Source organism: Salvia splendens, chromosome 13 (assembly GCF_004379255.2).
Source record: "Salvia splendens isolate huo1 chromosome 13, SspV2, whole genome shotgun sequence".
Taxonomy (NCBI): Eukaryota; Viridiplantae; Streptophyta; class Magnoliopsida; order Lamiales; family Lamiaceae; genus Salvia; species Salvia splendens.
In genome coordinates, this window is record NC_056044.1 from 28,129,227 (window position 1) to 28,141,748 (window position 12,522).

At 37.6% G+C, this 12,522-nt stretch overlaps 1 protein-coding gene across 1 annotated transcript; it reads right to left on the reverse strand.

Moving 5' to 3' along the window:
- Nucleotides 1–902: 902 nt before the first annotated feature.
- Nucleotides 903–11,237, reverse strand: LOC121761653 (putative late blight resistance protein homolog R1B-16). The gene is made up of 3 exons (XM_042157282.1): nucleotides 11,145–11,237; nucleotides 3,411–4,556; nucleotides 903–3,227 (listed from the first exon to the last, which is right to left on the reverse strand). Exons 2-3 carry the CDS (start codon nucleotides 4,506–4,508, stop codon nucleotides 993–995), a joined length of 3,333 nt encoding a protein of 1,110 aa, XP_042013216.1. The 5' UTR covers nucleotides 4,509–4,556; nucleotides 11,145–11,237; the 3' UTR covers nucleotides 903–992.
- Nucleotides 11,238–12,522: the final 1,285 nt, after the last annotated feature.

The following is a 12,522-nucleotide window of genomic DNA, read 5'->3' on the forward strand; positions in this document are numbered from 1 at the left end:
TTGATGACTCTTTCCATACAAATTAAAGGTTAGTAGTATTTAAATTTTGATTAATCTCATTTTTCATAACATGATCAGGTTTGTATGCTGACATAAGTTATTTACTGTTGAATTCTTATTTGTTAGAGTGTAAAAGATATCCAGTCTAAGAGCAATGCATGTTTTAGTTTTATAATTTTTTTATTTTTTTTGTAAAAATAGTACTCATATGCTAATATGTTTTCTAGTGATGATATTTTTCAGAGACATGAAAAATAATTCAGCCAACCATCTTTCCACTCCAAATATTCATGAATTATATTACTAATAGTATCATAGAGTATTACTCCCTCATTTCCATAATAGTGGAGTCATTTTTGTCATTTTGGTACGTTCCATAGTAGTGGAGTCATTTCCTTTTTTAGTAAAAATCAACACATTTCTTCGCACTTACTTTACTCTCTCATACTTGATTATCTTACTTTATTCTTCTTTTACTTAACTCACTTAACACAATTTTTCTTAAATTACATGTCGAAAAGAAACGTCTCCACTACTGCGGAATGAAGAGAGTAATATATATTAAAAATCTACCTAGAATATGATGGGACAATAATATTTTCTAAAAATATACTCACGAGAAGGTGGGAATCACTAAAAATGTGAGAATATCCCATTTCTTCTTCGTGTTTCTTCCATCTCATAATAGATGTCACACTTTCCTTTTCAGTTTGTCCCGTAAAAGATGTCACATTTCTTCTTTTTGGGAAAAAGTTGTCTCTTACATTAGTATAAATATATTATTTTATCTTCATTTAACACACGAAACAACATCTCTTAAAATTTCGTGTCATTACCCAAGGGTGACAAGAATGGAGTACCATTTGCAACATATAATGAAATGGTTAGAAAACATGCAATAATGAACAGAATAGAGAGCTCTTAGCCATTTTAAATATTTAGTTTACAAAATCTGGAAAACGTGAACAAGCTACAGAAAAACAAGACGGCATTCAGACAATAAAATTACGACGGGGATCCCACGTAGAGTGGAAAGAATATTTGAGTATCTCCGCCGCACCAGTTGGCCTTCTGAAGTCGTTGTCAATTAGCCGCGACAAATCATCACTGTAGCAGTCCACCACTTGAATCAGTTTAAGCTTCACGCTATGAAATATTGGGTACGCTTCTAGCTCATAGCAATGCTTGATCCTCACACACTCCAGCTGCATGAAGCATGGATATTTGTTCCTCCACCTCACCAGATCAGTATCTTCGATCAGCAGAAACTTGAGCTTGTTGAAACTATCAGTATCCGTTTCCCACTCTGCTCCTCTAAATGCGTAGCATTTCAACTTGAGCACCTCAAGATTCGGAAGTCTACCAATTATTCTCATGTATTCCCACGGATATCCAATCCCCTTCAAACTCAACTTCTTCAGAACAGATGGGAACATTGTACGAGGTGCAGGCCGGGGAGCAACCTCCGTCCCCAGCTCTGGATTCATCACCTCACATTTAAGTGATTCTAGTTTTTCAAGACAAGATATGAGATTCAAGCAGTGGAGGGAATCCACAATGTTCTCATCGGGCGCCAACTCAATTCGAATGCCTAGCCTTTTTAGATTAGGAGTTTTCTCAAGAACAGTCTTGGTAATAGTTCCAACACCCACATCTAGGAGTACTGAAAGGTTTGGTAGTAGAGCAGTATCATTGGGATTAGGCAAATCTCTTCCCATGACATGTAGGTGTTCCAATCGCTTCGTATCCCAGATTTCCATAGGCAGATAAGACGAGTCATGAGAGGATTTGATTCTCAGATGTTGATTCACAATCAAGAATCGAATGTTCAAAAGTTTGGATATGGTGCACGGGAGGTCACCATTACAAGTGAGCGCAAGGTACCTAAGACCGTGGAGCTCTGTTGCTTCAATTGGGAACTCGTACAAATGGATGGGAAGAGCATTCAGTACCCTTAGCAGCTTTGTAGGTAAACATATTGGAACATGGTACTGATGTTGTGGACCAACGCATAACAGAGAACGAGTGGTTGAAAGGGCATGGATAGAGTCTTGGATTTCTCTCAACCCCAATATCATGTTGTTGCGAATGCACAATCTGCGCGGATTTTTCATGCCATCTGAATCAATATCTGCATACTTATTCAGTGCATGGAATACCTTGCTCTTCGCAGCTTCACTGTTGCATAGATACCAAAACACAGGATGGAGGCGGAAAGTCTTAATTCCGAAATTAGAGCCCTCCTTGCAAGCCATAACAAGGCTTCTATCTACAAGCTCTGATATACATTGTGCAGCAAAATCTCGTATCTCTAGGGGAGCATCTGGTTCAAGAAACTCCTCAGCGATACAAAGGTTGATGAACTTGGAGGTTGAGATCTCATAGTTTTCAGAGAAAATTCCCATGTAGAGAAAGCATGCTTTTAAATTGTGATCTAACCGCTCACAGCTTGGAAGTAGCACCTTGGATGTTTCATCATGCGCTTGCCTGAACACACAGTTTTTCTTCTCTGCTACCTTATTCCAGAACTCCAAAGTCTTGTCTGCTTTGGACAGAAGGCCAGCAACTGCAAGGATCAGAAGAGGAAGACCTTCACAGTTCTCAGTGATTATCTTTCCAACTTTCTTTAGCTGAGTAGGACAAGATTCTTCACCAAACACTTTATTACAAAAAAGAGACCAGCTTTCTTCTTTATTTAACAACCGCATTTTGTGAATCTTGCCCAGTTCTGCCACCTCTGCTAACCTAGTTGTCACCAAGGTTCTACCCTTGATGTATTGAAACATCTTTACAAAGAGAAGCAAGGGCTCTTTGTACCATACATCGTCCAAAACGATAAGGCATTGCTTATGAGATAACCGTATGCACAAATCTTGAGTTAATTTCTCATCTGCTTTAATATCCATTTTACTAAACTCCAGATATATTTGTGCAAGAATATCGACCAATATATCTTCCGACTGATATTTTGGGCCTAAAGTAATCCACACACAATAGTCAAAGCGATGTAATGGAGATTGCTCTTCAATAACTCTTTTGATGAGGTGAGTCTTGCCAATACCAGCCATTCCGAAGAACGTCATAATTTCCATTTTGGGAATCGGTCTTTGTGGAAACATCTGAGACTTCAACTTTTGGGTTAGTAATGGTAATGTTGTCACTTGCAACAATCCAAAGATGAAGCTTTCATCATCCAAATTGCATAAGTCTTCTTTGATTTTAGAAATCTGGCAAAAATAAGAATACATCAAGAAGAATATATGTTTCCATGTAGGTAATATAACAAATTATAGTAGAATTATTTTTACTAATGTGAACTAGATATATACAATGTTGGCACTTGGCATTCATAAAATAGATTAGAATACTGAAACACCAGATATTTTTGGTATGGAGTTTTGTGATGATACCTCCAATAACTCATCATCAACCATGAATAGGGAGTTTTGTGAATCTGCAGCAAGCTTATTCCATGCCTCCGGCGTCTTCTCAACTTTCAGTAAGAACAGTACAACCTTGGCAAGCACGAGGCGAAGGCATCGACAATTCTCAGCAATCTTCATTCCAGCTTCCTCAAGTTCCGGAAAGTCATCAGGGCTCGAACCAAGCAATAATGATGTGCAAATGAAAAGCCAACAGTAGTCCACATTCAACAACGAGGCCATTTCATATATGTAAAAACTCTCAGCAGATACAGCTACTTCATATAGAGAGGTTGTAATCAAGATTAGGCTGCCATTATCTTGCTCCGGAAATGACTTCCTTAAACACTCCCAAACCTCCACAGTGCATATATCATCAAGCACAATCATATATCTACGACCCATCAATGATGTGTATAGATATTCTGCTATCTCGTCTTCACCTTCCGCAACAAGTAACTCGTATACATCAGGATGGACTTGAGCAACAATGCTCAAGAGGATGTCCTTGTTTCCATTATTTGGGCCAACGCTAGCCCAACCACCGCACTCAAAAGCCTCAGCACATAAATCATCAAAAACATTCCTGGCAGCAACAGTCCTTCCTGTCCCGCCGCCTGCCCCAACCAGCGAGAAAACGCCAAAATCATCCGGTCTCATGCGACTAAGCACCTCTTTTTTGATATTTGCAAATTCATCACATAATCCAACCATCTTAGAACTAAAATCAGTAGTTGAAGCAGCAGCAGTAGACAATGAAGGGGTGGCTGGTACTTCTTTAACATAATCCCCTTCCAACTCCTTCACCGTGGCAATAAACAATTCGACCTCTTTTCCAAGACTTCCAGTAGAGAGATTTTGGTAATCAGTTAATTCCAAAGTATCCTCAAGTTTATGTGCTTCATCTCGGATTAGCTCCTCCAACCTCTTGCTGCCACCGCGGTCGTCTGGTGTTTTCAGAAGTCGTTGTACTGACTTCACCGTTCGCAGCAATTGCATTAAGGTAGAGGTCGGGAGTGGAAGCTCTGTTTGGTTAAGGAGGGAGTGTAGCGTTTGCTTAAGAGAAAGGACTGCAGCATAAGCCATCCCTCAAACGATGTGTTGCAGTCGAAGATTCCAAGTATACGCAGTCGTCTGTGATGTGATACGGGGATCAAATGAAAGACTAACGCAACATTTATGGTTGTAATGAAACTTGAGTCAACTGTCAGGATCATGCATAATCTTTCCTGCGCTTTCCACATTAATACTTTTTTTTTATTCAATATTTAGTTTTATTTAAAATTATTATTGATTATAAATTATAATAAAAATCATGAGTCAATTTAGTCTTTACTCAATCATTTAAAGTTATTGAAAAAAATGAGTTTTAAGGGTAGTTTTTATATGATGTATAAAATTAAAATAATACTTCATTGATCTTATAAAATACTCCCTCCATTCCACAGTAGGAGTCACATCTGGTGTGGTACGAGTTTTAAGAAAATATAAACAATAGTGGGTTGAAAAAGTTAGTGGAATATGAGATCCACTTTTTTATATTGATTTTATAATAGAATGTGAGTGGAGTGCGTTAGTGAAATGTGGGACCTACTCAAATGACAAAATATGACTCTTATCGTGGGACAGACTAAAATGACAAAATATAACTCTTATTGTGGCACGGAGGGAGTAACAATTTTGAAATGATAGAAGTTTTAATGTACAATTGCTAAAATAAGAGAAATATAGAAAAAATGATTGAAGTATTGTTAGTGGAAAACTAACACACTTCATTACAAAAAAAATTATAGTGTTTAGATTTAAAGGACGAACAAAGTGAAAATAATTATTATTTTTAAAGGACGACCATATAGCAATAACAATTCTTACCTCTCATCCCATAAAATAGTAATTTTTTTTCATTTTTATCTATTCCACCAAATTAGTCCACTTCTATTTTTACTAAAAAAAATTATAAGTTGATCTCCATTATATACTAAATACATTTTAATCATTTTTTCTAATTTTTTACCACTCTACTAATTTTTCATTAAAACTCACTATAATTTAGGCAAGTAAATTGGCCTGTCCACCAATAACACAAGTTGACTTTTAGATTTAGCTAATCAATATAAACATTATACCAATATTGAACTGCTTTTTAAATTTATACGACAGTGTTAACTCAGCACACAAGGCTCACACTCTTTAGGAACTCACACATAATCGGTATGAACTCACACACACACAAAACACACACAAATCTTGATGAAGAGATAGAGGTTTCTTGGAGAAAAGGAATTCTCTTTTTATTGAGTGACTCACTAACTACTAGATACAAGCAAGACTACTATTTAAGTAGTAGAAACTAAAAGATAACTGCTCCTAACCGAAAACAATCAAGAAACAAGAACTTGAGCAATAACAGTTCATTTCCTAACAGAATAACTAACTCTAACGGCTAGTTTTTTATTCCCTCTTTCATTTTTTAATTCTTCACGTTTAGAGCTGAATGTGGACTCATTTCTTACAATTCTCCACATGAGTACACACTTCAGTCCTTACAGCAAACTTTGATCAGCTCCTTGCAATGATCAAATTTATCTCTTCCTAGAGACTTTGTGAGCATGTCAGATTGTGCAAGGTGTCAATCTTGACCACCTACACTCTTCCCTTCTCAATCTAATCTCTAATGAAGTGTAGCCTAACATCTATATGCTTGCTTCTCTCATGAAAATACTGATGCCTAACCAAGCACATAGCTGAACTGCTATCACAATGCACCACCATGGTTTTTTGATCAAAACCAAAATCTGAAATCACACCCTGAATCCAGAAGCTCTCTTGCACAGCTGCTATGAGAGCCATGTATTCAGCCTCTATTGTTGATAGAGCAACAACACTTTGTAGCCCAGATTTCCAACTGATCATAGTTCCAAACATGGTAAACAAATAGCTTGTCTGGGACTTTCTGTTGTCTAGGTTCGTAGCATAATCGACATCACAGTAGCCCACCACTACTTCCTCACCCTCCTTATCACAGCCATTGAACACAATACCCCAGCTACTAGTGCTCTTCATATACCTCAGAATCCACTTAAGAGCATTCCAATGCTCTTTTCCAGGATCAGCCATATATCTGCTAGTAACTAAGATAGCATGGGCCAGGTCGGGCCTAGTACAGATCATAGTGTACATTACACTTCCAACCACACTAGCATAAGGAATAGACTCCATCCCATCTGCCTCTGGTTTAGATTTAGGAGCCTTCTCCTTAGATAGCTTAAAACTCTGTGATAAAGGAGTTGTAGCAGCTTTAGCATTTTCCATGTTGAACCTTTTCAAAACTTTCTCAATATAATCAGTTTGAAATAGCCACAACTTCTTACAGCTTCTATTTCTCTGGATGTTAATACCAAGGATCTTCTTTGTCTCTCCCAGATCCTTCATTTGAAAGCTAGACTTCAAGTCTGCCTTGACTTTCTGGATCTCGTCCATAGATGGTCCAGGAAGGAGCATATCATCTACATAAAGCAATAGATAGGCTACTGGAGTGTTGCCTTTCTTCTTTATGTAGATACAATCATCAAACTTAGATCTTGTAAAACCAATCTTCATCATCTGCTTATCAAACTTCATATTCCACTGCCTATGACTTTGTTTTAGTCCATAGAGACTTCTTTAATAGGCAGACCTTGCTTTCTTCTCCAACCTCCACATAACCCTCATGCTGGTCCATGAAAATGGTTTCCTCAAGATCACCATTGAGAAAAGCAGTCTTAACATCAAGCTGCTGCAATTCCCAGTCTAACTGATTCACCACAGCAAACAAGATCCTGATTGAAGTATGCTTTACAACAGGAGCAAACACTTCATTGAAGTCCACACCTTCTTGTTGTGTAAATCCTCTAGCCACTAAACGAGCTTTGAACTTGATTCTATCTTTATCAATAGTTTCAACCTTTTTATTGAACACCCATTTGCAGCTTACTAATCTCATTTCCTTCCCATCAGATCTCAACTGAGATTTGTCCACCAAAATCCAGGTTTTATTCTCGAGTAAAGACTCAATTTCTTCATTCATAGCTTCTATCCACCTTTCTCTATCCTTACTTCTCATAGCTTCCTTATAAGTAAGAGGATCAGTGAGCTCAATATTTTCAGCAGCACAAAGAGCATAATAAACCTCATCAGAGAATTTCTGAGGAGGCCTCACATTTCTTTTGCCTTTATCTCTAGCAATCTGATATTCTCTGGTAGTTTCAGATGTGCTTCCAGAAGCACCTTCATTTTCAGCCTCTGACTCACTCTCAGAATCACTAACTCTACCTACACCTTGGCTCATACCAGCTGACTCCACCTTAAAGAAGTCACTGTCAGCTTCATCAGAGTTTTTATCCTTACTCAAATAGGGCATCTGGTTCTCAACAAACACAACATCTCTACTGATGATAACCTTCTGCTTTCCAGGCTCAATACACCAGAGCCTATACCCCTTAACACCCTTCTGATAGCAGAGCATTATACATTTCAGAGCCCTAGCTTCAAGCTTACTTTGCCTAGCATGAGCATAGACTGCACACCCAAATACCTTGTACTTTGAGTAATCACTATGAGCTCCATACCACATGTAATAAGGAGTTTCTGACTTTAGAGCTGTAGCAGGGCACTTGTTGATTAGATAGGTTGTTGTATACACTGCCTCACCCCAGAATTTGTTGCTCAGCCTAGACCCCTAGACCCTAGAAGTAGGCATCTCACCCTTTCAAGAATAGTTCTGTTCATCCTATTTGCAACCTCATTTTATTGAGGGTTGCAGGGGACTGTTCTATGCCTCTTCATGCCTTTCTCTTTAAAAAATAGATCAAACTCAGTAGATAGATATTCTAAGCCATTGTCAATCTTAAGGCATTTTACACTCCTGTCTTTCTCTAACTCTACCTCCTTGCACCACATCTTGAACTTAGAAAATTTTTCTGACTTATCCTTTAAAATATAGACCCAGAGCTTTCTAGTATAATCATCAATAATAGACAAATAGTACCTTCCTCCACCAATAGAATTAATAGGAAAAAGACCCCATAGGTCACTGTGTATGTAGTCAAAACGGGCTGTAGAAGAGTGTATACCTGTAGGATATGGGGCTTTCTTTGCTTTCCCCAGAATGCATTGCTCACAGGGATCTAACTTGCTGTTGACATCTCCGGGAATTAAACCCTTTTTCACCAGTTCTTTCATGCTACCCTCAGACGGGTGGCCCAATCTCAGGTGCCACAGCTTCATGTTTTCAGTAGATATGGAGTAGCTTTCTCCATCAACGACTTCAGCAGTTAGGTAGTAAAGTGTATGCTCTCTTTCAGCCACCATAACTGATTGATTCCCTGACTGCACCATAATCTTTCCTTGACTCATCAAGATGTTAAATCCTTTCTGTTCCAACTTCCCCAAAAAAATTAGATTCCTCTTAACTTCAGGAATGAACCTCACTTCAGTCAGAATCTTGATAGAACCATCGTGGAGTCTCAGCTTCACCTTCCCAACTCCTCTGATCTTGCAGATGTGATTGTTTCCAAGAAGAACTGTACCATCTGCCTCAATGAGATCATGGAACCAGCTCCTATTGGGGCACATGTGAAAACTGCACCTATAATCCATGATCCATTTCTGACTTACCCTATTTTCAACACATTCAGAAGCTGGGCTGGTGGATCAACACCCTCTACACAATCAGAGGTGTTCTGCCCTTTTCCTTCGGAGGCCTGCTTCCTATTCCATGCAAAGCAGTCTTTCTTTAGATGCTTAGGCTTCTTGCACCAGTAGCATGACCTGGTTTCCTTTAGGGTATCAGAGGTGGATCCTTTAGAATTTTCCTCATACTTCTTTTTGTATTTAGGCTTCTTGAATTTCTTCACATTTAGAGCCTCTGGAACTTGTAGATCAAACCCCTTGCTGGTATTTGTCTGAAGCTCTTTAGCCATCAAAGCTGAATAAACCTCTGTGTAAATAATAGGCTTGTCTCTGCCATAGATGATGGCATCACTCAATTGATCATAGGAACTAGGCAGGGCATAGAGTGTCAAGATAGCCTTATCTTCATAAGAAATCTTGACATCCACAGAGCCAAGATCATCAATAATCTTGTTGAATTCCTCCAGTTGCTCTATGATGGATCTATCTGCAGAAAAACTGCACGAGGAGAGCCTCTTTTTCAAGTAAAGTCTATTGGCTAGAGACTTAGCCAAATAGACTTCATCCAACTTCTCCAGCATCTCAATGGCTGTCTTGGCTTCTTGAACATCCCTCAGAACTTTATCTCCCAAGCACAAGATGACTGCACTATGGGCCTTGAGCTGCATCTCATCAAACTTGGCCTGAGATTTCTCATCAAGAACTGTTGCCAAGCCTTGCTGGATCGGAACTGCTTTTATCTTCATCTTCCACATGCCATAATTGTTTTTGCCTGTGAACTTCTCTGCATCTAGCCTTGTTGCCATCTTTGAAACTGTCTGAACTTCTGCAAACCAGCTTCAATTTCCCACAGACGGCGCCGCTTGTTAACTCAGCACACAAGGCTCACACACTCTTTAGGAACTCACACACAATCGGTATGAACTCACACACAATGAGAACACACACAAATCTTGATGAAGAGAGAGAGGTTTCTGGAGAAAATGAATTCTCTTTTTATTGAATGATTCACTAACTACTAGATACAAGCAAGACTACTATTTAAGTAGTAGAAACTAAAAGATAACTGCTCCTAACTGAAAAGAATCAAGGAACAAGAACTTGAGCAATAACAGCTCATTTCCAACAGAATAACTAACTCTAACGGCTAGTTTTTTATTCCCTCTTTCATTCTTTAATTCTTCACGTTTAGAGCTGAATGTGGACTCATTTCTTACAGACAGGGTTGTGTTAGTATACTAACTATCTTAATGTGCTATTTACTAACTAAATCAACACATTATATTGAAAATGTCAATACAGTAACATGAGTATGTCAATACAAATTTATCTTGACATTTTGCTTAATGTGCTACTTGTTCACTAATCAACACATTATATTAAAAATGTCAACACAATAACATGAGTATGTCAACACAAATTTATCTTGACATTTACAAAATGTCAACACAAATTTGTGTTACATACTCATGTCACTATGTTAACATTTTTAATATAATGTATTGATTTAGTTAACAACTAGCACATTAAGATGATTAGTATTTGATCATATCCCTACATGCCTATTCCAGTCCCAAGCCCAATTTAGACAAGACTCACAATTACTATCCCTATATTTTAGTTATACCTAATTCTATTTATATTTTTCAAATTACTCCTCCAAATTAATTTTCCCAAATATAATTTTAATTAGACAAATATAAATATGCATATTTGTTTAATAAATCTTGCCTAAAATGTACTTTTAAAAGCATTCAACAATTATATATACTCTTAATTATAATTAAATACAGAATAGGCTAAATCCAAATTTATAGTAATTGATTAATATAAAATTTAAAATATAAGAAATATTAAAAATAGATGAAAAAAAATCATTTTACATTGGGCTAGCCTAACTTCAATCGAAAATCTAGATCTAGATCTCAATTAGTTCAATCGGCAAAATCACATATACTAGTAATAACTAAATTATGTCAACTATTTCAAACTCTATCGCAAAATCAGATGCAATAATAAGATATATTTGGGAGAAGAGAGAAGAACAGTGACCTGAAATTTGGTTCTTGACCCTCGTTGCTCCACCTTCATCAACAGCTGTTTCAGGTTATCCAGCATCAAGTCAACTGCCATATTCTTCTCTCTCTGCATGTTCGATTATAATATGACCATGTTGTGCTAGACAAATATTTTAAAAAACACAATCATAAACCTTAACACACTAATAAGTTAATACATTGGTCCAAGACCATTAATTTATCCCAATCTTATAGTCCATCTGTTCTATGTCAATAGAGGCATTTCTTTTTAGCACAGAGTTTAAGAATAGTATGTCAAGTGAATGGTGAATAAAGTAAGAAAAAATAAAGTAAGAGAGATAAAGAGAGAATAAAGCAAAAGAGATGATTACTTTTTGGCAAAAATAGAAATGACTCAGTTAATTTGGAACTTCGCAAAATAGACTCTATTAATTATATGGAACGGCGGGAGTATAACATAACTAAATAGTTTAAGGAAGTACTAGTATAAGATAACTACAACTTAGAAATTTCTCAATTTTCAAATAATTTTTATAAGAATAAAGGTCAAAAGTGGACCTGAACATATGTCGATTTTACGATTTTGGTCCAGAACAATTGAAATCGGGTCGTATTTAGTCCTTTTTGGACGGCACCGTTTAAAATTAACAATCAACGGTTGTTTAGTCGATTTTTAACCGGATTAGAGATTTAGATTAGAATTTTTAATTTCTTTTTAAAAAATAATAAAATTATTATTCAGCTCAATTTCTCCTGAATTCGAGAAACACAAGTGTCGGTGAAATGTCTACCTCAAAAAGCAAGGAGATTAACCAAAATCAGAGCTCCGCATCTCAATCCTTGGTTGCAGCAGAGCAGCGCTGCTGCCACCGGAATTCCACCACGAACAAGGGCAGCGATTGACTAAGCAAGGCTATAGCGCAGTACACCGTGTATGCGAGGCTGCACTCGGATTTCGAGCAATCTGGCGAGTCTGGAAGATCCTATTACACACAAAGCTTAAGAATCGGCAATAAATTCATCCCCGAGACATTCAGTCGTCAATTAACGTATTTTTCGCGTCATTGCTTACTCGACAAATGCCTGCGAAATGCTGGCCTTGACGCCTCAGTCAGTTCCAACTCATTGAAACTCATGTTAGGAAATAGGAACCTCTTCACCCCTTCAAGCTCGGTTCTGCTCGAGAGGGCGTTTGGGGCATGGGAGATTACTTTATTGAATCTAGTCTGGATTCATTCCGAGAAACCCTTTTACGCAATTTTGCATAGGATTATGTAGGTATAGTGATAGATTTTGAGCCTGCCCCTGCCCTTTCCATACCTGGAGTTGTACAGTCAATGGCTGCGTGTATCCTGCCATGGCGAGAAATTGCGGTGTGTGCATCGTCTTTC